The sequence below is a fragment of the Erpetoichthys calabaricus genome, chromosome 11 (genome assembly GCF_900747795.2).
Source record: "Erpetoichthys calabaricus chromosome 11, fErpCal1.3, whole genome shotgun sequence".
In the NCBI taxonomy this organism is placed as follows: domain Eukaryota; kingdom Metazoa; phylum Chordata; class Cladistia; order Polypteriformes; family Polypteridae; genus Erpetoichthys; species Erpetoichthys calabaricus.
This window is the reverse complement of record NC_041404.2, coordinates 45604121-45627317: the sequence shown is the minus strand read 5'-3', so window position 1 is coordinate 45627317 and position 23197 is coordinate 45604121. Positions and strand designations below refer to the sequence as shown.

The window sequence follows — 23197 nt, the reverse complement described above, 5'->3', positions numbered from 1 at the left end:
AATAAATCCTGTTTGATCTTGTGATATTACTGAAGGCAGCACTTTCTCCATCCTTCCAGCTTGGACTTTGGAGAGTATCTTAACATCATTATTCAGAAGTGAAATTGGTCTGCATGATGCACATTGTAATACGTCCTTATTTTGTTTAGGACATATTCCTGTTCTGAAGTGTAGGTGGTAAGTCTGCTGGCTAAGAATGTCATAAGGAGATATAAGACATAAGGGATGAGACCCTATGGCAGACTTGCAGAGTAAGTATATGTGGAAAATCTTACACAACAGAGAATTGTATGTGACAAAAAGAAAACAACACCTCAGTAAAAATGCAGACAATGACTTTTAAAGTTAGTTTATTAAGTGTTCAATGCAGGTAAGTTAAAAACATACAATTCAATGTGGTTAGTCATTATTTTCTCTTAACAATATCCTAATTAAGTAATACACTAATTTATTCTCAAAATGCTGAAATCCTTAGAAAAATAAAACATTTTATAAAACAGTGCCTTAATTACACAAGCTTAATTATGAAAAATTCAGCCGAGAAAGATTCACAGCAGATAAATCCAGTGCTGTAGGGTTTGCACCCCTGTGTCACCTGTAGCTGTAGCCTTTACGCACTTAAACAAAGCGCACTGCGCATAATGCAGGAAATAAGCGGCCGAAAAGTCGCAGATTGACGCATTTAGGGCTGCTAGACTGCAGTATTAAAGGCTGATACCATATCTGAACTATACTGTGTTGAAATGAAAATAAAATAATGAAAAAGAAATTAATCCTTTGATCCTGAACTTGAGAACATGAATGAAAATGAATTATCTATCTATCTATCTATCTATCTATCTATCTATCTATCTATCTATCTATCTATCTATCTATCTATCTATCTATCTATCTATCTAATTCAAAACGTAAAGGCTAATTATTTCCTATTATGATGGCACAGTGGTAGTGCTGCTGCCCTGCAGTAAGGAGACCAGGGTTTATAGGTCCTTCCTGGCTGGAGGTTGTATGTTCTGCCTGTGTCTTTGTGGGTTTCCTCCAGGGACTCTGGTTACACTCCACAGACGTGCACATTAGGTGGACTGGCAATGCTAACAAGCTAATGGTATGCTATTTCCTATTAAATTGACAAAAATTAGTGTGCTGCTGGACCACGACAATTTTTATACCATCTCAAGCTGAAATGGAACTGCCTCAGAATAGATTAGGCTTCTTGGATGGTCATTTTGCAATTTTTCTTCAGAGTTCTCTTTTAGTTGGTTTGCTTTTCAGTCAGTTGAGTATAACTTGATGTCTCCTTCAGTTTCTGTTTCATTTTTGTTTTAATGGGCCCTGCTGATTCTTTGGATTTGCCTTAAGTTGGGGATTTTTGCCTGTGATGATTCTTAAGAGTATTCTGGCTGTTCCTGTGGTATACAGTTAAACCCAGGGCATAACTGCAGCCAAGAACTCAACTCTTGGTGAGAAGTATTTTCCTGTGGGTGAAATGTAAATGTGTCGAAGTGGATGAACAACCTGAAAATGTAAAAATTATTTCTAGTGACTGGCAGGAAATAGTGTAGTAGGTATGATCACCATTAAGAGTTTGCTATAGACTGACTTTACTTTTTGAATCACATTTGTGTAGCCAACCCGCGGCGTAGCATACGCCACATAATTATGTATTGATGGGTGAACACTTCCTGAAAGACACAGTTGTCCAAATAGGGTGGGTTTGAGGATACGACTGTAGGTGAATGAAAAGATAGAACTCTGGAGAGTGCAACATACAATTGTCCATGACTGACAATTGGAGGACCACCGTCGCATGCTCATTCAGCGATTCACATCCGCGACAAACAAACTGTTTTACACGCTGCATACAGCGATTCACATCCACGACAAACATGATTTTTCTTAGATGGTCCTGTTGCGTCCACCCTCGCACTCTAAGTATACACACTGCCTGGTCATGTGCCCGCTCGCAAGAGCAACTCACAGAGACCCACCCACCAACTGTAAGACCATGGGATACCCCTCGCAAACTGCTTTACACGCTGCATACAGCAATTCACATCGAAGCATACACACTGCCTGGTTATGTGCCCGGTCGCAAGAGCAACTCACGGAGACCCACCGACCAACTCTAAGACCATGGGATACGTCTCGCAAACTGTTTTACATGCTGCATACAGCAATTCACATCCGCAACAAACATGCCTCTTCTTAGATGGTCCTGCCATGTCCACCCTCGTTCTCGAAGCATACACACTGCCTGGTCATATGCCCGCTTGCAAGAGCAACTCACGGAGACCCGCCTACCAACTCTAAGACCATGGTGTGTAAAACAGTTTGCGATGGTGATGAATGCGAATGACGCCCTGTTTTGTGAGTTGCTGCGTCCGAGTTGATGGGCGTGGCTCTGCGAGTTGTAGTCGTATCCAATGGTCTTAGAGTTGGTGGGCGTGGCTCCATCCTGCATGCTCCATGGGTGTCTTGCTTGCTGGCGGCTTAGTGAATTATATATATATATATATACGAGATGAGACACAAAAATAACCGGTCTGAGCTTGAGGCTTTCCTGGAAAACCATCTGGAGGTCGGCTGGACGTGAATCATAGAACTATATTCCCTACTACATGCCCTCTCAAACCGCTGGCTGGCTAGGTATATCCTGTGAATATCCCAGTCAGTATTTGCACAAGAATCACTACACGAGTTGCTGTGACAATGTGAGGTGAAAAAAGCGAACAGCGAGACAAGACAAGACAACGCTCCCGTGCACAATGCTTTTTCCGTAAAGCAGTTGTTAACTGACAAGAACATTCCTGTCCTCGATCATCCTTCCTATTCATCCGATTTAGCTCCCCGTGATTTTTACTTGTTCCTGAAAAATCAAAAGTGACCTGAAGGGAACACATTTTTCTTTAATGGATTAAGCGAAGATAGAAACGGCAAGCCTGTTGAAGAGCCTCAAGGAAGAAGACTTCCAGCACTGTTTCAATCAATGGAAGGTACGTATGGAGCAGTGTAGAGATCAGGAGGGGGAGTATATAGACGGTGACAATGTTTAGAATGCTGTAATTCATCAAAAAATATATATTTTTTTACCAATCCGTTTTTTTTGTGTCTCACCTTGTATATACATATGTTACGGCCAAAACCCGAAATTGGCCAAAGCGGGAAATGTTCGGCCAAATCGTGAAATGGCCAATGTCGCTGTAAATTGACCGGCCAATGTCCGATCTTTTCCTCGATTTCGGGATTTGGCCAGCCAGTTTGTGAAATGGCATGGGGCGATCGGCCAAAGTCGGAAGGAAAAAGGCATGAGCAGTGATTTGTTGCGCACTTAGTAGTGCAATTGCGTTGAGTGTAGCCTTGGCGGCTCATGTTCAGAAAGCGGACGCCACTTGGTTGTTTCACAATAATTAAGATCAGGTATACAAGTAGATTTCACATTTCTGTTATCATTTTAGCAATAAAGTAGTGACTTAACATCAGGGACCTATTTTATTGACCTTAAGGTTAGTGTTTGGGCGAGGGGAAGGCCGTCTGAAGTGGCGTCCGCTTTGTAGAACAAGACCCGCCTTGAGCAGTTTCTCGTGCAGAATAGAAAACTCACTTCTGAATCTGCATCTGAAAATTTTTAAGCATCTTCGCACCTTGAGCGGACAGTCTTACATCAGCACATCGGATTTTGACCAGGGAGTTCTCGCCACTTCGCGAAATGGCTGGCCAAAGTAGCATATATGCCGGTCATTTCTAGTACTTCAGACTTTGGCCACACCTCACGGCCAAAATGCGAAATGGCCGGTCAATTCGGGAACTGGCTGAACTTCGGGTTTTGGCCGTAACATACATATATACATATATATATATATATATATATATATATATATATTATATATATATATATATAATATACATATACATATATATATATATATATATATATATATATATATATAATATATGTATAAAGTCCAATGTTTGTCTGTCTGTCTGTCTGTTTTTCATGAGAGAACTACTTAAAGGATTTAGATCACATTTTTTTCTATAATTTGCTTGAACATTCCATTTTGATTTCGTGACTTTTCTCATTGCATTATGTATCATAGTTTGCTTGCTGTACCAATTTATTTGTGCAAATCCAAGAGACACACAGCGAGCTGAGGGGAGCCGGGTGGGCACCTCCTCACTCACACACCAACCTCAGGGTCTTCCTTACCATCTGCTTAGTTAGCGAACGAGAGAACTGCTTAACAGATTTAGATTGGGTTTTTTTCTATAATTTATTTGAACATTCCGGTAGATTTTGCGACTTCTCTCATCATGCTAAGAATCATAGTTTGCTTGCAGGAATGATATACTCTCGCTAATCTGAGACAGAGGCTAATATACTCATCTCTATAAATGTAGCATTACAAAGAAAGAAAGAAAGAAATATTCATACAAATATTAAATCATTAAAATGTATCTTTTAAAAACGGTTTTCTGATTATTAAAAAAAAAGTAAGATATATTTAAGCAAACATTAAATTGATAGATATTATAAACACAAATATTAAGTTCCCACTTTACACGATAAGGTCTCTGGTCTGAAACCATTAAATCTATAGCTTAGATTGACAACACATTATGAGTAAAAAAAAAGAGTTTATAAATCATCTATAAAATCTTTGGCAGTAGAGATGCTGAATTGTACAGTACATTTCCGTAAAGTAGATTTGATGCAATTAAAAATATGTTTAAGTAGGACGCTCTGAATTTCAGGACGCCGCCATTTAAGCCAAATGTCTTAAGCACCCGTTATCTTTGTTGTAAAAAGTCCTTCCTGCCTGTTGACTTACACGTTGAAGCATTTCACATTTGTGACCAGTTGAAAAGAAGCAGAACACATTTGATTTAGTAATTTCAAATGTTATTGTTACTTAGTATAAAATGATTTGGTAAAAGATCAAGGTGTTTGCTTCATTGACAGCAGCCTAACAAAGCCTCAAGCCTCATCCATGTCAGTGAAACATATTATTATGTATATAATACTTTTATAGAGCAGGTGTAACATGGAAGACAAATGGAAGGCTGTGGTTTACTAAGAGCTGCATGCTGAACATACAGTATACAAAGTATTTTATTAAGGGAAGGTTCATTTAATAAAAGCATAACAGCATCACAAAAGATGATCCTTATTTATGCTTATCATGGCAGTGTTTGTCAGCTGGTGTGGCTGTTTTCTATTGCTACATAATTCATTTTTAAAATTATTTAAACAATTACAGTCCTAAGTGCATTCAGTTCAAATACTTCAAGTATTAATGCTTTTAATGACACCTTTAAAAGAAAGGATGACTCCTATATATCCTCTCTGCATTGTCTTGTACCTTTATGGACTCGAACATCAAGCTCTCTTGGATTTCGAGTAGAGAGTTCAAAAGATCTCTGACAGCCTGACACTCCAACTAACCTCCTCAAAAACCAAACTATCCAAATCATCTTCTGCACTGGCTGGCAGTGGGGTAGGTGACATTAAACGAAGTAGCATTGGTTTTTGAAGTTCAGTCACAAATTTGAGAAGCAAAAAATTCAGTTTACCTATCAGAGTTAATGGCGGTGGGGGACATAAGGAGACAACTGTTTCAAAATATTTATACTGTGAGCATTGGTTGTTCTTAGGTCCAGTAGTTTAATTGGTTATATGACAGAGGAGCGTCCATAGGGAACTCTCAGAATAATTTATGTATTCAGCTCAATTGTTTGTTAACTGTGAGTGCACGCAGGAGAAATGGCTAATTCAGAGCCACACAGGGAATCAAGGCTTGGAGATGAAACTGGAACCTTGTGATTTGTGGTTCAAAGCCTCAAAAAAGCCACTAAGGTAAGACTTGAAGGGGAGACACTGGTCTTTTAAACCTCATGGTTTCCATTCCAGTTCTTACCTTTTCATATCTGTGTAACCTGCCTTTGCTCCAAATGTACAAAAATACCCGTAAAGACTTATGAGTTTCTACACTGGTAAGTCACCTTGAGTAAAGGTGTCAGCCTTTAATTAAAAAAAAAGAAATCAATACCAAATTTTAGTTTGAAGTTTAACAATGGAATGGATATCCTGCATTATAATTTAGTGTTATTAACTGCGGACTGTTCTTACACTCACCTATCTAACCCTAACCTAACAAGACCCTCTATAAGGTCCCTAATCTTAAAATCAGTCTTCTTCAAAAAGAATAATAAAGGTCTACCCCTCACCCCTACCCTTTACCTTAAAATCACTATTAATGGGTCCCTTCTGTTAAGTCTGTGTATGTCATTTCTAGTTTTTTAGTTCCTAATCTTAATTATTTATTCCACTTTTTAACCCTAATTTAATTGGGAATATAAATGAATATAAAGACCTTGCACCCTGTGTTGGCTGGGATTGGCTCCAGGATATACTGGGTTGGATAATGGATGGATGGATAAAGATCACTTATTTACTGATTTATTTATGTATTTAATTATTTTTTATCTCTTTAATGGTGCATTTAATCAAAAATGATTTTTTATATCTTTTAAATCTTTTTAGGGCGAGTGGGAGGGGGAAAGTCTGTTTTTAGAGCCCTACTTATTTTACCCTTCTTTTAAGAGTATAGATGATTTATAATATAATGGTGTTAGGCACATTATAAAGAAAATATTAAAAAAAAAAAAATTTATTTATTTACTTTAGAGAGACAGCCGGGCTGGTTTAAGTCCTTCTATAAAACTAATTTTATTGATTTAGGCTAAGTGTGCCAGAGCATGCCTCTAAGGCATCATCCCCTACTCTAACCCTGAATAACAAAAAAAAAAAATATTTATTTAGGTGGAAGACGTTGTCTTTTATTAAAAATGAAAAAAGTTGCAATTAATTTATAAATTTCAGCTTAATCTTTGATTTTTTTCATCTGAACCACCATTAAAGAAAAAAAAATCAACAAAGCACTCAACCACTAAGTCAACAAATAACATCTGTATACACAGAAAGACACAAAATAATTGATTTAGTCTTGCCATCGGGCCACAGATAGACTTATCATGACTATCTTGTCTCTCTAGACATGTGATCATTTCTCTGGAGTAATAGCTTGCACTCTCAATTGAGCCCCTGGTGTTATCACTACCAACAGGTTCTTAGGCACACATGATGGAGTTGTAAATTCTTCTACAGTGTTCAATTTTAGATGAATCTCTAATGAGGGTTTCTTAAAAGACATGGTCATGAGCAAGCAGCTTCAGTATACCATCAGGTAAGAGCGGGAATTGTGAAATAGAAGGAGAACATCGGTCACAAAGCAAACATACAAATGATTTCATAGTCGAGTAACAACAAAAAAAGCTCATGTATGCCTACAGTACATGAGCTTTCCAAAACATGGAATTGCACTAAAACATTAGAAATGAAATGAGCACAGCTAAGTAACGGGGTGTAATTAAATGATAGAACATCACACTAGAATTAGTTGTCTATTTTTCTTTTTTATGTGTTAGTTGAAAGGAAAAAAATTTAAAAAGCTTTGTTTTGGTCACAACATCACTGAGAGCCTTCTCCTAGTATTGGGGATTTCACAAACGATTCTTTCTTTTTGAACGACTATTTTTAGTGAATCATATGAACGAAGTCATGGACAAATTGATCAATGTCTTCCAGCGTGAATATTGTCAGTCGATGTTTAAAGCACATGAACCGCCTGAATCATTAGTCTTGACTTATTTGATTCGTGAACGAGTCAGTACCCAAGAATCAGTTTAACGATTCTCCTTCTTTTGGTTCATGAATGAGTTACTACACGAAAATCAGACTGACAAGTTTTCTTCATTTGATTCCCGAGCAAGTTACTACACGAAAATCAGCCTAGTGATTCTCGTTCATTTGGTTCATGAATTAATCACTAGCCGAGAATCAATCTAATGATTTTTATTCACATGATTCAAGAATGAGTCACTAGCCAAGAATCCATCTAATGATTCTCATTCATTTGATTCCTGAATGAGTCACTACCCGAAAAATAGTCTTACAATTCCCATTCATTTGGTTCACAAACAAATCACTGCACAATTGTCGCTCACTTGTGATTCTGTAACAAAAACGTCTTATTTTAAATTATGCATCTTACATGTGTTACCATGCTTTGTGTATGGAAACAGAATTTTCATACTAGATATTTAATTAATTATATATAAATAGTTATATATTTATGAATACTTAACTTAATTAATTAATTATTAAATTATATATTAACCAACTTGTGGACTTCCCAGACTGTAAACGAATCAAATGAATCAAAAGAATCAAATCACTTAAATGGGACGCTCGATAGAATCAGATCAGTACAGTGAATTGAAATGCTCATCATTTTGGGAGAAAAGTCAGAACGTTAATAGAAACCAGTCAGTTGATCTCAGGGTAGGCACTAAGATACGCAGATGAAGTATGCTGCTTGATTCTCACTTCATCTTTGTATACAGTAGTCCGCAGTCTAGCATCCCAACTGTCTGAGACCAGAATTTTACTTTATGGTTAGTTTTACAACATGGCTCTTCACATTTTCCCAGAAATATCAAGGAACATTTGGTGAAAACAAGGATCTTAAAAGAAAAGCAAAAACATAAGTTTACATTATGTATCTCTTATTTCTGTGTACGTCCACTATGATTACTTACTTGCTTAACAACAATGTACATAAATGTCTACTATTATGGTATTCTTACTGTTTATCTTGGCAGTGGTAGGAGAAAGTACACACTCAGGTATATAATAAAAATGACTCGTGTGTACCTACCAGTACTGTTGATTGAGTAATGTGGTAAATACATCATAATATCGCCGATTTGCTGTGTAGTAAGCAGGTAATTATTAATCCACCATTAGTGTATACGGACAGTAATAAGAAACACAATGTAAATGTTTTTCCTAAAAATACTTCTGAAAATTAATTAAATTCAGATTGTTTAAAGCAAGTTTGTTGAAGCCTCCAGTTCTGTTTTTTGGACACTGGAACCAACATTAACAAGATCAGACAATCGATCAGTTACTAAAGCAGCCAACCAAAAAGTTGCTTAAATGACAGAAGCAAGGAAAATATGTGAGCAAAAATAATCATTTCAGTTGATTCAACTTAAAATGTGTTGCTGGTGTTGAGTGATAAATGATTAGTTAGAAGACTTGAAAACTCAACTGAAACTGACCTGTTGGTCATTAACAGAATGCTACAGTAATAAATTATCATTTAAGGCATGGCAGTGTATCTTTGACTGCTGGGCTGGTGTCTCTTAGCACAAAGAGCATTTGAAATGACTGATACTGAAACAGAGTCCTGCTCACCACCCCAGCCCCTCCACAGTGTGTCCAGAATAAATGCAGCTTAACAGAACTGATAATTATTAGTCTTCGTGAGTGGCTGTGTCTCTTCTACTAGCTCACAAGACTCCTCACAGCACTCAGGATCTCCACCAAGACCAAGGTTTTCCTCCATTGCTGGTTTATGGACATTTCCGTTCATCTGCAATAACAATAATAACATTTCATAAGTTAGAACATAAAAAATTTGATAAACAAGAGAAGACCACTCAATCCATCAAGCTAATTTGTTAAGCTAATAGCTAAGCTTTCCCATAATCTCATCCAGATACTTCTCAAAGATTGTCAATGTTTCTCTAGTTTGTTTCAGATTTCCAGATCTCTTTACAGTATGTAAAGTAGTGCTTCCTGGTTTCAATCCTAAATACTCTTCCCCTTAATTTCCACCTACGACCTCGGGTATGTGACTAACTCTTAAATTGAATGAATTCTGCTGAATGACAAGGATGAGGTTTCAGATGGCTACCCCAAAAAGCCAGTGCAACATAAACCAACCCGACTGAGTAGTGGAGGGCATTCTGCACACCAACTGCTTCCTAAATTGCAGGCCAGGGTGGGTTAACTGACTAAGCTTCTAAAGAAAATGACCGTGAATTCACAATAGAGATGCATACCCATATGTCATAATGAATACATTATGAGTGAGATCAATTTTTCAATCAAAATGTAGGTGTGAGTTTAAGAGTTTTTTATACTAAAGAAACCCTTCCTTGATTCCTACTTTTGACTTGGAGGAGTCTCTAAGACATAACAAGCTACGCAGGTGTGATTACAATCTCAAAGGATCAAACATGCTGGAAAAGTCAGAGGTTGTTTGAAAGACAATCAGCCACCTGCTAGGGGACAGCATCAGGCAAAGAGAAGAACATCAAAGTGGCAATGGTGGCAAGTGGATGACCTTTAGAGGTAATGAATGACACAGACTATCCAGGTAAAGGTGGAGTTGCTGTGAACGTGAGGAAACAGGGGGCTCAGTTGGTAATAGAATAAGAATAGGTGGGACCTGCTATGATCTTTGGAATTCATACATTTTTTGTACAGCTTCTGATTGAATTTCTAGTTAATTATATAAGGAATATAGGGTTTGAACACACAGGGAACTTGAAATAAAAGTCTGTTTTGCTGTATCTTCCTTCATGAAAAAGTTTGCAATTCTGTTTAACATGTTATTGTGAGGGGCAGCATCATTTGAAGCTGTAGCTATAAATATCTCCATAGTACTCCCTCCCAGAGTGCTCTCATTTGTGATGCCATCTGGGCGATGGGTTAAAGGTTGTCCTCAGCTGTTCCAGGGTACTTGAGGCTGATGTACTTCTCTAAGACAGCAACTGAAAAAACTTTATTTACTTTATTTTTGGACTAATGATTCAGTTGCTCTATTTTTTGATCCTGAATTTTTGATTGTGTCACTGGCTTTGATGAACGTTCTGTTTGACCCACAGTTTTGACTTTGGCCCATTCCATGACTCCATATCTTCTGGTCAATTCTCATTTTTTTATTACTGTCTCTAGTGAGTCAGTATAGAACCAGAAACAAAGAAGATGGTAGGATGATGATACAAAACAATAGTCAGCATTGAAAAAATGGGGTGAAACAAAACAAAAGGCAGAAGGTAAGTAGAGTGGGAAGCCATAGCTGCCAACCTTCAAATTGAAGAAGGCACATAAAAACATTGTGGTCAGCAACACAAGAACGCCACAGGGGACTGTACTTTCTCCGGTCCTTTTCAGCCTATATACATCGGACTTCCAATACAACTCGGAGTCCTGCCACGTGCAAAAGTTCGCTGATGACACTGCTATTGTGGGCTGCATCAGGATTGGGCAGGAGGAGGAGTATAGGGACCTAATCAATGACTTTGTTAAATGGTGCGACTCAAACCACCTACAACTGAACACCAGCAAAACCAAGGAGCTGGTGGTGGATTTTAGGAGGCCCAGACCCCTCATGGACCCCATGATCATCAGAGGTGACTGTGTGCTGAGGGTGCAGACCTAAATACCTGGGAGTGCAGCTGGATGATAAATTATACTGGACTGCCAATACTGATGCTCTGTGTAAGAAAGGACAGAGCTGGTTATACTTCCTAAGAAGGCTGGCGTCCTTCAACATCTGCAATAAGATGCTGCAGATGTTCTATCAGACGGTTGTGGCGAGCGCCCCCTTCTACGCGGTGGTGTGCTGGGGAGGCAGCATTAAGAAGAAAGACGCCACACGCCTGGACAAACTGGTGAGGAAGGCAGGCTCTATTGTTGGCATGGAACTGGACAGTTTGACATCTGTGGCAGAGTGACGGGCGCTCAGCAGGCTTCTATCAATTATGGAGAATCCACTGCATCCACTGAACAGGATCATCTCCAGACAGAAGAGCAGCTTCAGCGACAGACTGCTGTCACCGTCCTGCTCCATTGATAGACTGAGAAGATCGTTCCTCCCCCAAACTATGCGACCCTTCACTTCCACCCGGGGCGAGGGTAAGGTAAATGTTAACATTATACATAGTTATTGTCTGTTTTTACCTACATTATTATCAATCTTTAATTTAATATTGTTTTTTTTTTTTTGTACCATTATGCTGCTGCTGGAGTATGTGAATTTCCCCTTGGGATTAATAAAGTATCTATCTATCTATCTATCTAAAAAACAATTCCCAGGAATATTTCTGGATATTAGCTCTGCTGTTAGGTTGCTGCTCCTGGTTGTTGGAGGGTTGTGGTTTCAGATGATGCTGTACCTTCTTATATAATACGCTACTGTGGCTGTCCATTTGTCTGTCTGGGATTTTAAATCACATGTAGCTCACAAACCGTTTGACCTATTGACCTGAGATTTGGTACGCATATACTACGTGATGTCTGCTATCTGCTTTCGGGGTGATGATTGACCTCCAAGGTTATTCCTCTTTTTATTTTTATTTTATTGTGGAATCAACTCTTGGCAGCTGCCAGCAGGGTGGCCATGCGGTGCATGTGTATGGGCGCCGTTCTCATCCCTACCACCTTCGCCGTCACTTCCTCTACCTCTTCATATCTTAAATCATGCTTGAGGCAGATTGAAGACTTAAGTGCCAGCTTAAGTGAAAAATTCAAGAAAACATATTAAGTAATTGCAACACAATCATTGACTTAATCAGTTTTAATGCGAAAAGATGCTAATGAAAGAAGAGAAGAAGCGGATCGCTAGGGAGGAGTACAGAAGTGCTGCTCAGGAAGCAGCAAGCACATCAACCTCTGAGCAAACAAATGCTAAACATACAGAGAAAGAGGATGAAAACGATAAATGCTCAAGTCAAGTGTATTCACTGCACGATGCGCCGTTACTGGGGTGACATAAGTAGTGTGACACTTTACATATCAGTGTGACAGATAGTCGTAGTTTAGGATACAAATAAAGAGCTTACAGTTTATAGCTTTCCCTATTGACTTCGGTTTCTGTTTGGCTTTGCTATTAGAATAAACATCCTTTTGGTATTGACCCATTTCAGGTATCTCCTGGTCCTCTAAATATTCTTTAATCATTCTTTCATTATTTTTGGGAAGAAAAATACCCAAAGAATGTATAGTTCCAAAGGCACAGCCACTTTATTGTGAAAAATTTTATTGATGAGGTAGCATATACTGTATATAATAAAACACCATGGTTATTTTCTCTGAAAGACCTACCATCCTCATCTCCAAGCCCATGAAGAATACTGTAATTCAGTTATTGCTGAAACACAGACATACTTAGACTACTGATAGTTATGGTGGCTGCCATCCCTGCAGGGTTGTCTTTATGTATGGGCACAATGGGCACTGGCCGGGTGCTCCAGGAGCATAGGGACCCACGATGTTTCTGATGCCTAAGTATGTTTCTGTTTAGTTATCAAAACAGGAGTTCCAGTGCACTGCTTTGCCCAGGGGCCTATGATGCTGGTAAGACGGCACTGCATCCCTGCTGTCCTTTGGAAGACTGGGAGACACTGGACAGCTTGTTCTTCACCCCAAGACTGAATACATCCCTAGATGGCATTTGTTGCCCCTGAAATACTAGACACTCTGAAAACAAGAAAACATTGTCAAACACTTTTAATTCCAGGTGCCCAGAGTCTGTCTGAGTCTGACACACATAAGGTCAAATTGGAACTACTGATTAACATGGCAAACCCTTCTTTAGGGATAGTGGTGGTAAAGCAGAGCCCCCAAGAGAGTAGTTAATGTACAGAAGAGAAAAACATGTAAACTTCACACAGACCAAACAACTAGATGTAAAAATTAGGACCCTGGATCTATTAGGCAGAACCAGTATCTATGGCATCGCTCCACCATCCTTGTGTAGACAACAGCGGCAGCTAATTGTTTTTGCAAAGGTCTAGTCCAGCATGTGGCGCACAGCTTGGACCCTGTCAATGAGTATAATGTTCAAAAGTAGGAATTTACAGAAACAAAGAACATTCCAAGCAGCAGTTTTCAATGTCCTCTAATTTATGATGCTGTGGTCCACATCACTGCATCTAACTTACTCAAGCTCTCATTCTAAAAGATGCACAAATGGTGGAAGCGAATTGTAAAAATAAAGTTTCTCCTCTTACCTGCTCAGTCTCCTCTCCCAGTAGTCTCTCGATAAGCTGTCCAATTTTACTAAAGGTCGGCCGTTTTGTTGGCTCCAGGTCCCAGCACATTTTCATGATAGAATACCTAAACAGAAAGTGGCCAGTGTGAATCTTATATATTGCCATAAGCAAAGATTATTTGTGAGCCATGTGCTGGGAGTGTTACACCACATTATAAAGAGATGCAGATGAACCAGATTGCCACTCCAGACATTTAGTTGGACCTTTATTTATCTGTTAGACCAAGGGGATCTTAAACTTTTTAATCTAAGGATCCAAATCAGCAAATCAGTACCATACTATGATTCAAGCAGAGGATTATTAACTTAATGAGAACAGAGCCATGCACAGATAAATAACAATGGCAGTAAATGTTTTTATTACATTCAAGCATATTTCTTACATGACCCCGTGACCCTGTGTTCGGATTCAGCGGGTTGGAAAATGGATGGATGGATATTACTAAAATAGAAAAGTGCAAAGCAAATATTTCTCAATATATAAAGTGATAAAACATCAGGTGTCCAGTGTCCATGCCTGGACATAATATTGTCCAGAGTCCACAAGAGAGCAACAATTTCTGATCTACAAAGGCAAAAAGAACCACAAAGAAAGAGGACTGTAAAGGCTACAATTTCCAGTGATCAAAGACAACAAGAACTTCAAAGAAAAATGTCTGACAGGGCTAGAATGTCTGATAAAAAAGGGCAACAATACACACAAAGAAAGAAGGATGGAAAGGCTAACATATCCAGTGACTAGAGGTTTGTAAATGCACAGTGTGAAACAGATGGACTTACCATCGGACCTGTCATGACTCATTCATGGTTCCTCCCCCTGGTTAGGGTTCAAATTCATGTTTTATGTTATCTTTGTGTATTTGTGTTTATTTGTCATTGCTTGTGTTTAAGTTTTAATACCTTGTCTATGTTCCATTTGTTTATGTGGATGTTACCCCAGGGAGCAGAGCCACCTGCCAATCACTGCCAGGAACTGCCCTCCACCCTATAAATTAGAGGGTCTCTCATAGCTCCTGGTGGTTCATTTTTCAATGCGCTGAGGAGTGTTGGAGAGAACTTGTGGTTTTTTTTCTGTGCTTATGCTCTTTTGATTTCTATGGATCTTTGACCTCTGTTCTCTGTTTTTTGACTTCACCTTGGGAATTTCTGCATAGGGACATGTGTTAGCCTCAGATTGACTTGTGTTTTTAAACAGCTCCATTTTTCCATTGTGCTCTACAGAGATAAACATCACCATGGCTGGACATCTGCAAACATGGCCTACACAGCCCCTGAAATTAATCAAGATATATGGAAACTACTTGTTCTTCATTTTACAAAGAATATTCCTACCAACACACTGGCAGATCCATTTCTCCTTAACTCCTTTACCATTATCCCTGAAGATAACATGTCCACCGCTAGTCGCATGCATACCGTGAGGGGCAGCATCATTTGAAGCTGTTGCTATAAATGTCCCCATAGTACTCCCACACAGAGTGCTCTCATTTGTGATGCCAACCTGGTGATGGGTTAAAGGTTGTCCTCAGCTGTTCCAGGGTACTTGAGCCTGATGTACTTCTTTCTCTAAGACAGCATCTGAAAAACTTACTTTATTTTCGGGCTCTATTTTTTGATCCTGAATTTTTGATTGCATCATTGGCTTTGACAAAAGTTCTATTTGACTAACAGTTTTGACTTTGGCCCATTCTATGACTCCATATCTTCTGGTCAATACTCATTTTTTTATTACTGTCTGTAGTTAATCATTATAGAACCAGAATCAAAGAAGATGGTAGGATGATGATACAAAAACAATAGTCAGCATTGAAAAAATGGGGTGAAACAAAATGAAAGGCAGAAGATAAGGAGAGTGGAAAGCCATAGTTGCCAACCTTCAAACTGAAGAAGACACATAAAAACAATTCCCAGGAACATATCTGGACATTAGCCCTGCTGTTAGGTTGCTGCTCCTGGTTGTTGGGGAGTCGTGGTTTCAGAAGATGTTGTATGTGACATTATTAGTGTGACACTTTAGATATCAGTTTGACATATAGTCATAATTACGGATACAAACAAAGAGCTTGTAGTTTAGCTTTCCCTTTTGATTTTGGTTTCTGTTTGTTGTTGCTATTAAAATCAACATCCTTTTTTCATTGACCCGTTTCAGGCTTTGACTACAATCCATCTTTTGGTCCTCTAAATAGTCTTTAATTATTCTCTCAACCTTTCGAGCAGAAAATCACCCAAAGAATGTTCTCCTTAACTCCTTTACCATTATCCCTAAAGATAATGTGTCCACCGCTAGTTGCACACATACGGTTATCCCCGAGTTTAGACGTCTAAAGTAAACTGCAAGGAGTGATGGAGGGAGGTTGTTGAACAACAACTGGATTTGGGCTCTTAGAACAGAAAGTGTAAATAGACAATCGTGTGGAGACCCATCACAAATAGTTCCCCAACTCAGTTTGGTTTGTGACCCACAGTTTAAGAATCACTGTGTTAGACATGTCTTGTGTAAGCATGATTCATATTACATTTTACTCAGAGTTTATAGATCGCTCTGTTCATTTAAACAAATATACATGGGATTCAATAAGCCTACACAAGATTGTGTGGCTGGTTTTTGTGATGTAAAAAATGAAACCAAGATCAATCATATCAGAACCTTTTCCACCTTTATTGTGAATCTGTAACCCATACAACCTGTGATAACCTTATGAAAATAATGAATATTGGATAGAATACTGGGGGATATGCACATTTTTAAAACAAATTGTTAACATTAAAATTTTAGATAATTTATGTTTAAGCTCAGATTAAATAACTAGAGCATGTTTGCTTGCAACAACATGTGAAATAGGTGCTTGGGACTATTCTGTCAACACGCTATCAAATGTAGTTAAAAGTAGCTTCACTGACAAGTAACAAGACCATTAGAGGTCATCAGTTTTCTGATTTCGGCTGATGCCAACTAACTTTTGCATGATCAGCCACCAAGGCATTCTATAAAGGAAAGACTTTGAAAAATATTGTGCAGAGACATCACAACTGGCATAGAGAGAGGGACATCACAAGAAGAGAAGAGAGAACAAAGCATCATGCCTGGCCTAAAAAGGCAAATACCATGGCAGCCAAAAATTAATTAAGCAACCTGGCATACAGTTTGCTGTGTGACTCTGATTTAAACCATTTAGGTAACATTTTTTCACCTTTCATTTTATATAACATTTGATATGCCTGATTCTTCTGCAAACAAATGTAAGTTTAGATTGAAGTAAAGTTTGGGTCTTAACTCACTGAAACTGCCTTGATGTTTGCTGACACCAGCAACCACCAGAAGGCTGGAGCTGCTTGAGGATAAGGGATTGAGATACTTATCCAGGTTCTATAGAATCCTAACCCAAGTCATGAATTTTTAAAGGTTCGGTAATATAAAGAGCTGTGCCTCTTCAGATTGAATGCTTTCAGAGGTAGCAAATTGGGATAAGACTGTCATCTTTGATTCTGGCAGGAACTGGCTCCTGGCCTTTATCAGGGTATTTAGTGTGAAATCCTTTTAGGGGAGCCAGTCCCTGCTAGTGTAGCAGACAACATGGGTTGGCTGGCATCCCACTTAGGATGGATGGTTCCTTACCTGGTCGCAAGGCTTTTTAATAGAAGGATGTGGGTGGACAGGTATCCTGACCAGGATGGTCAGTGGTACCTTTCCTGGTATTTACTGGATGGGCAGGGGAGACTGCTTCCTAAGGTCACATACTTTCCCCGTTCACTGGGTGGTGATATTCCATGGTGTGCATTCTTTTCAGACATGGGTAGGGCTACTTGGGAGTTATAGTATTGGTGGGCAGCCCTGTTGGGGTCCTCGGGTGCTGCTAGTGGGAGCTGCTGGAGACAGGCTCTCCTATCACAGGGAGGTTCCTCCAGAACCAGAAGTGCTTTCTGCGTGCAATGTGATAGCACAGGAAATACTCCCAGGTTTGATATAAAGGAAGCTGCTCTGCTTCAACTTCTAGGTCTGGAAGGAGTATAAAAGAATAGACAACTCATAAAGTGGAATTTCATCCATGGCTGGATCCCATCTCATGTCCAATGCTACCACTAAAGCTTTCATCTGCACATGATCCTACATAGAAGAACACGGTTTTCTAGGGTGGATGGATGCAATTTGAAGGGCTATGTTCTGCTACTCAAAATTGGAAAGGCGAGTTTGTAAAATTAATAGAATTCATTCATATTGTAACATACAATATTAGGTTATCAAAGACTTTGTAAACACAGGTCGACCGATAGATAGATAGATAGATAGATAGATAGATAGATAGATAGATAGATAGATAGATAGATAGATAGATAGATAGATAGATAGATAGATAGATAGATAGATAGATAGATAGATAGATAGACATTTGACCCAAAGGAGCACATAGTGGACAATTTGATGAAGTTCACAGCCTGTGCTCCATGCTTCCTTACCAAAACTTACATTTCTGGTGGTGCGAAGTCAGGTCTCTCCATCTGGTATCCATCTTTAACCATCTTGTAAAATTTTGAGTCTACCAGCATGTTGGGGTAGGGGCTCTTTCCTGTAAAGACACACAGTTTTGAGTCATGGGGGTAGCTCTGTCGCACCCGTGTTGTGTTCCTGCCAACTGCTGAATGCTAGTTATTGAGGCAGGGAAATGACAGGAAACACAAGACTTGGCTAGGCTTTCTAAAGTTCTAGATCCTTAATTGTTTTAAATTGTGTGATTAGTCATTTCAAATTCTAGACTCCAACCTGTGTTGCATTCATCATGTATTCAGGCCCCTTCACATTTTATACATTTTGCTCTTTTGTAGCCTTGTGATGAAATAATTTTAGTTCATTGCTTTCCCTCCTCAAGGACCATTCACTACCCAAGAATGAAAAAGCAAAAACAAAATTTTACAAATTTATTAAAAATAAAAAAACTCAGGCAAAAACTCGGGCGTGGGAGGAGTTTGGCATGGCCAAACGAGAACGACTTCCAGACGGCTTCGAGGAGATTCTGGTCCACCATCCTGTGTCTCAGGAGGGGAAAGAAGTGCAGTGTCAACACTGTATATGGTGGGGATGGTGTGCTGCTGACCTCGACTTGGAACGTTGTGGGTCAGTGGGGGGAGTACTTCGAAGACCTCCTCAATCCCACTAACATGTCTTCCAATGAGGAAGCAGAGCCTGGGGACTCAGAGGTGGGCTCTCCCATCTCTGAGTCCGAGGTCACCGAGGTGGTCAAAAAACTCCTTGGTGGCAGGGCTCCGGGGGTGGATGAGATACGCCCGGAGTTCCTCAAGGCTCTGGATGTTGTAGAACTGTCCTGGTTGACATGCCTCTGCAGTATTGTATGGACACTGGGGACAGTGCCTCTGGATTGGCAGACCAAGGTGGTGGTCCCCCTCTTTAAGAAGGGGGACTGGAGGGTGTGTTCCAACTACAGAGGGATCACACTCCTTAGCCTCCCTAGAAAAGTCTATTTGGGGGTCCTGGAGAGGAGGGTCCGTCAAATAGTCGAACCTCAGATTCAGGAGGAACAGTGTGGTTTTCGTTCTAGTCGCGAAACAGTGGACCAGCTCTATGCCCTTGGCAGAGTCCTGGAGGGTGCATGGGAGTTTGCCCAACCAGTCTACATGTGTTTTGTGGACTTCGAAAAGGCGTTCGACCATGTCCCTTGGGGAATCCTGTGGAGGGCACTCCGGGAGTATGGAGTACAAGACTCCCAGATAAGGGCTGTTCGGTCCCTGTACAACCGGTGTCAGAGCTTGGTCCGCATTGGCAGCAGTAAGTCCAACCCATTTTCAGTGAGAGTTGGACTCCGTCAGGGCTGCCCTTTGTCACTGATTCTGTTCATAACTTTTATGGACAGAATTTCTTTGCACAGCCAGGGCACTGAGGGGGTCTGGTTTGGTGGGCTCAGGATTGGGTCACTGTTTTTTGCAGATGATGTTGTCCTGCTTGCTTCATCAGGCCGTGATCTTCAGCTCTCTCTGGATCGTGTTGCAGTCGAGTGTGAAACAGCTGGGATGGGAGTCAGCACCTCCAAATCCAAGACCATGGTCCTCAGCTGGAAAAGAGTGGAGTGCCCTCTCAGGATTGGCAGTGAGATCCTGCCCCAAGTGGAGGAGTTCAAGTATCTCGGGGTCTTGTTCACGAGTGAGGGAAGAATAGAGCGGGAGATCGACAGGCGGATCGGTGCATTGTCACCAGTGATGTCGTGGTGAAAAAGAAGCTGAGCCGAAAGGCAAAGCTCTCAATTTACCAGTCAATCTATATTCCTTCCCTCACCTATGGTCATGAGCTGTGGGCTGTGACCGAAAGAATGAGATCGCGAATACAAGCGGCTGAAATGAGTTTCCTCCGCTGGGTGTCTGGGCTTTCCCTTAAAGATAGGGTGAGAAGCTCGGTCAGAGTAGAGCCGCTGCTCCTCTGCATCGAGAGGAGTCAGATGAGTTGGCTCGGGCATATGATCAGGTTGCCTCCTGGACGCCTCCCTGGTGAGGTGTTCTAGGCACGTCTAACTGAGAGGAGGCCCCAGGGAAGACCCAGGACACGCTGGAGGGACTATGTCTCTCGGCTGGCCTGGGAACGCCTTGGAATTCCCCCGGAAGAGTTAGTAGAAGTGGCTGGGGAGAGGGAAGTCTGGGCATCTCTGCTCAAGCTGCTGCCCCCGCGACCCGATCTCGGATAAGTGGAAGAGGAATGGATGGATAAAAAAAGAGAACCATTGACATTTGACATAAATGACCAGGTTGTGTGGTAGAAAGTAGGACTGTAGGGACAATCAGAATTCGACTTGATGTTATTTTGGAGGAATAAAAGGGAAAGCATGGCAAGCGTTGTTGGGTTGAATGGCCTGTTTTTATCAAAATGCTTTTAACGTTACAGCAAACACTTGAGATTTTGTCCCCCCCTTGAACACCTAGCACGTGAATCAGTTTTGTGTTTGTGTGTGTGTATGTATAACCTGAAAAGCACAGCCTTACCCAAAGAAAAGATTTCCCACAGAAGGATACCATAGGACCAGACGTCACTCTGCACAGTGTACACACAGTCAAAGATGCTCTCAGGGGACATCCACTTGACAGGCAATCTGGCCTAAGAACAAAACAAAGATGCTCTGTCAGTATACTGTATATAAGACTTTTTAAATATCTGCATAAAATATCTTATCCTATTTGAGAATGTGCACATTTGTGTTGATTGCTAAAACTGAACTAGTAGAACAATGACAACATGCTTCTGATGGCTCCATAAAATGTCTACACATGACAGGAAATGAGCCTGGTGATTATTGAAATATTTGATAGAGAGGGATTAATACATGAAAACACTTCCATGCAGGAACACAAAGCACTCTTTTTGTGTGAATAGCACAAAATTTCATGGAACACATAACACAATTTATTTTGAGAATTTTTTGGAAGGCAATACGTAGAGTTTCATGAAATACTCAAATTCACACAAATTTTTTCACTCATAGCTACTGATCACTCACCTGTAAAGAGATATATTATTAGATATTCTTTATTTTTATTAAGGCAATTTTTTAGATGGTAAATAGAGGGCAGATGACCAAGTGAAAGTGTGAGCTATCAAATGATTAAAGGTAGGACAAGATCTCAAGGTGAAGTCATTTACTAACAGCAACCCGCTAGGCCTTCATTCCCCAAACTAGTTGATCTGGTGATGATGAAGCCTTTCCTGAAATTACATAAATCTTAAAATGCCTATCGACCAAGTCACTTACGTTTCCTTTCACCACATAGTTTGCATCATGCATAATGTCCCTGGCCAAGCCAAAGTCACAGATTTTGGCCACATGTCCCTCTGTGAGCAACACATTTCTGGCAGCAACATCTCGGTGGATGCACTGTGGAAAAAAAATACAGCAGCGGTCAGTTTGTCATTATCGTGGCTAAAAATTCTTATATTTAGAGGTTTATGACACCTACTCACATTATCTACACTCAAACGTTCTGAGCTAAGTTCCTCAGATTTGCTAGTTCATTTGTACAATGTGTGATTGAAAGATATAATATGTCGGTATTGTGAGTGCCGTGCTGTACAGACTGGCATCCAGATCAGGATGGAAATCAGTTCTCTGCCAAGAAGGGAGGCCCAAATGGAAGGACTTGGGATGGTCCGACATTCCAACCTGGATGGGTCTGGGTGCCTTTCCCAGAAGGACAGAGGGTGTTTTCTTCACAGGGTCGTGGTTTTCTCTCATACACAAAATGGCAGCAACCCACTGGTGGGACAGCTATAGTGATAGCCACAGAGCAGACTGGGAATTGTAGTCCCATGTGGCAACCCTGTCAGGGTTCTTGGGTGATGCAGCAGGAGAAACTGCAGGGGACTGTTAAATCCTCTTTGAGCAGCTTCTACCTGACTCAGAAGTGTTCCCAGTGTGCAATGCTGGGGCACCAGAAGTGAAAGAAGCCTTGTTTCCTGCTACATGAGTAGTCAGAGCCGGGAGGAGGTGGATACGACTATGTGGGAAGTGTGGAAGGAGAAGGAAAACCTATTATTTTATATTGTGCTGCCCTTGAAAAGAGGGAAATGGAAACCTGTCAAGGTATTGTCTTGCAAAAAACACCTTGTTTTTGAACCCGGGACAGTGTTGTGTAGTTGTGGCTTAGGGTGTGGGGCACTGCTGTGCTCCCTTATGGTCACATTATACTGTTACTGGAGCGTTATGTCAATTGTAGTTATAGGACTTTTACCATGGTAGCCTTTGTGTTGCAAATGTCTAATGACTCCTACAGTATAAAGACTCTCGGTAATGGCAGGCCTTGAACTGTGGTCTGGTGCATTTTGTTAGGCCAAATGTTTGTGTCAATGAAATGTTTGCCATGTGCTCTTGGTACCACTTTGTGATTCTGTGCGGCCATTAATACACATGGAATTAGTCCTATATTAAGATATTGTATATACACTGTGATGGAGGGACTGGCCAGAGATGGTAAAGCAAGTATCAGCAGAACATTGAAAGGGTCAGGACTGAGAAGCAACCTGGGAGCAAACATAATGGTCTCTCAAGACTCAGAGTGGTGCTTGGTGCTAAATCTATTCTTGGAGGACCTTATCATCCCTCATAAATAGGCAGCTAAGGGGATCTCTGTGGTGTTGCTGTCCTTTAAGAACAACTTCAAGTCTGGAGTTAAAGGAGTCAGGATCATCTCTTTGATTATGTACTTTTGTTTATGAATGCTATTAATTTTTTTTTTTAAAC

At 40.3% G+C, this 23197-nt stretch overlaps 1 protein-coding gene across 1 annotated transcript in view; it reads right to left on the bottom strand.

The window, feature by feature from the left end:
* Window positions 1-4238: 4238 nt before the first annotated feature.
* Window positions 4239-23197, bottom strand: part of csf1ra (colony stimulating factor 1 receptor, a) — a 156260-nt gene continuing 137301 nt past the window's right edge. The window contains exons 18-22 of the mRNA XM_028813046.2: window positions 21713-21835; window positions 20949-21060; window positions 18433-18532; window positions 13927-14032; window positions 4239-9497 (exon numbers count right to left, since the gene is read on the bottom strand). Of these exons, the coding sequence (XP_028668879.2) occupies window positions 9360-9497; window positions 13927-14032; window positions 18433-18532; window positions 20949-21060; window positions 21713-21835 (579 nt within the window). The 3' untranslated portion in view covers window positions 4239-9359. The remainder of the gene's footprint in view (window positions 9498-13926; window positions 14033-18432; window positions 18533-20948; window positions 21061-21712; window positions 21836-23197) is intronic.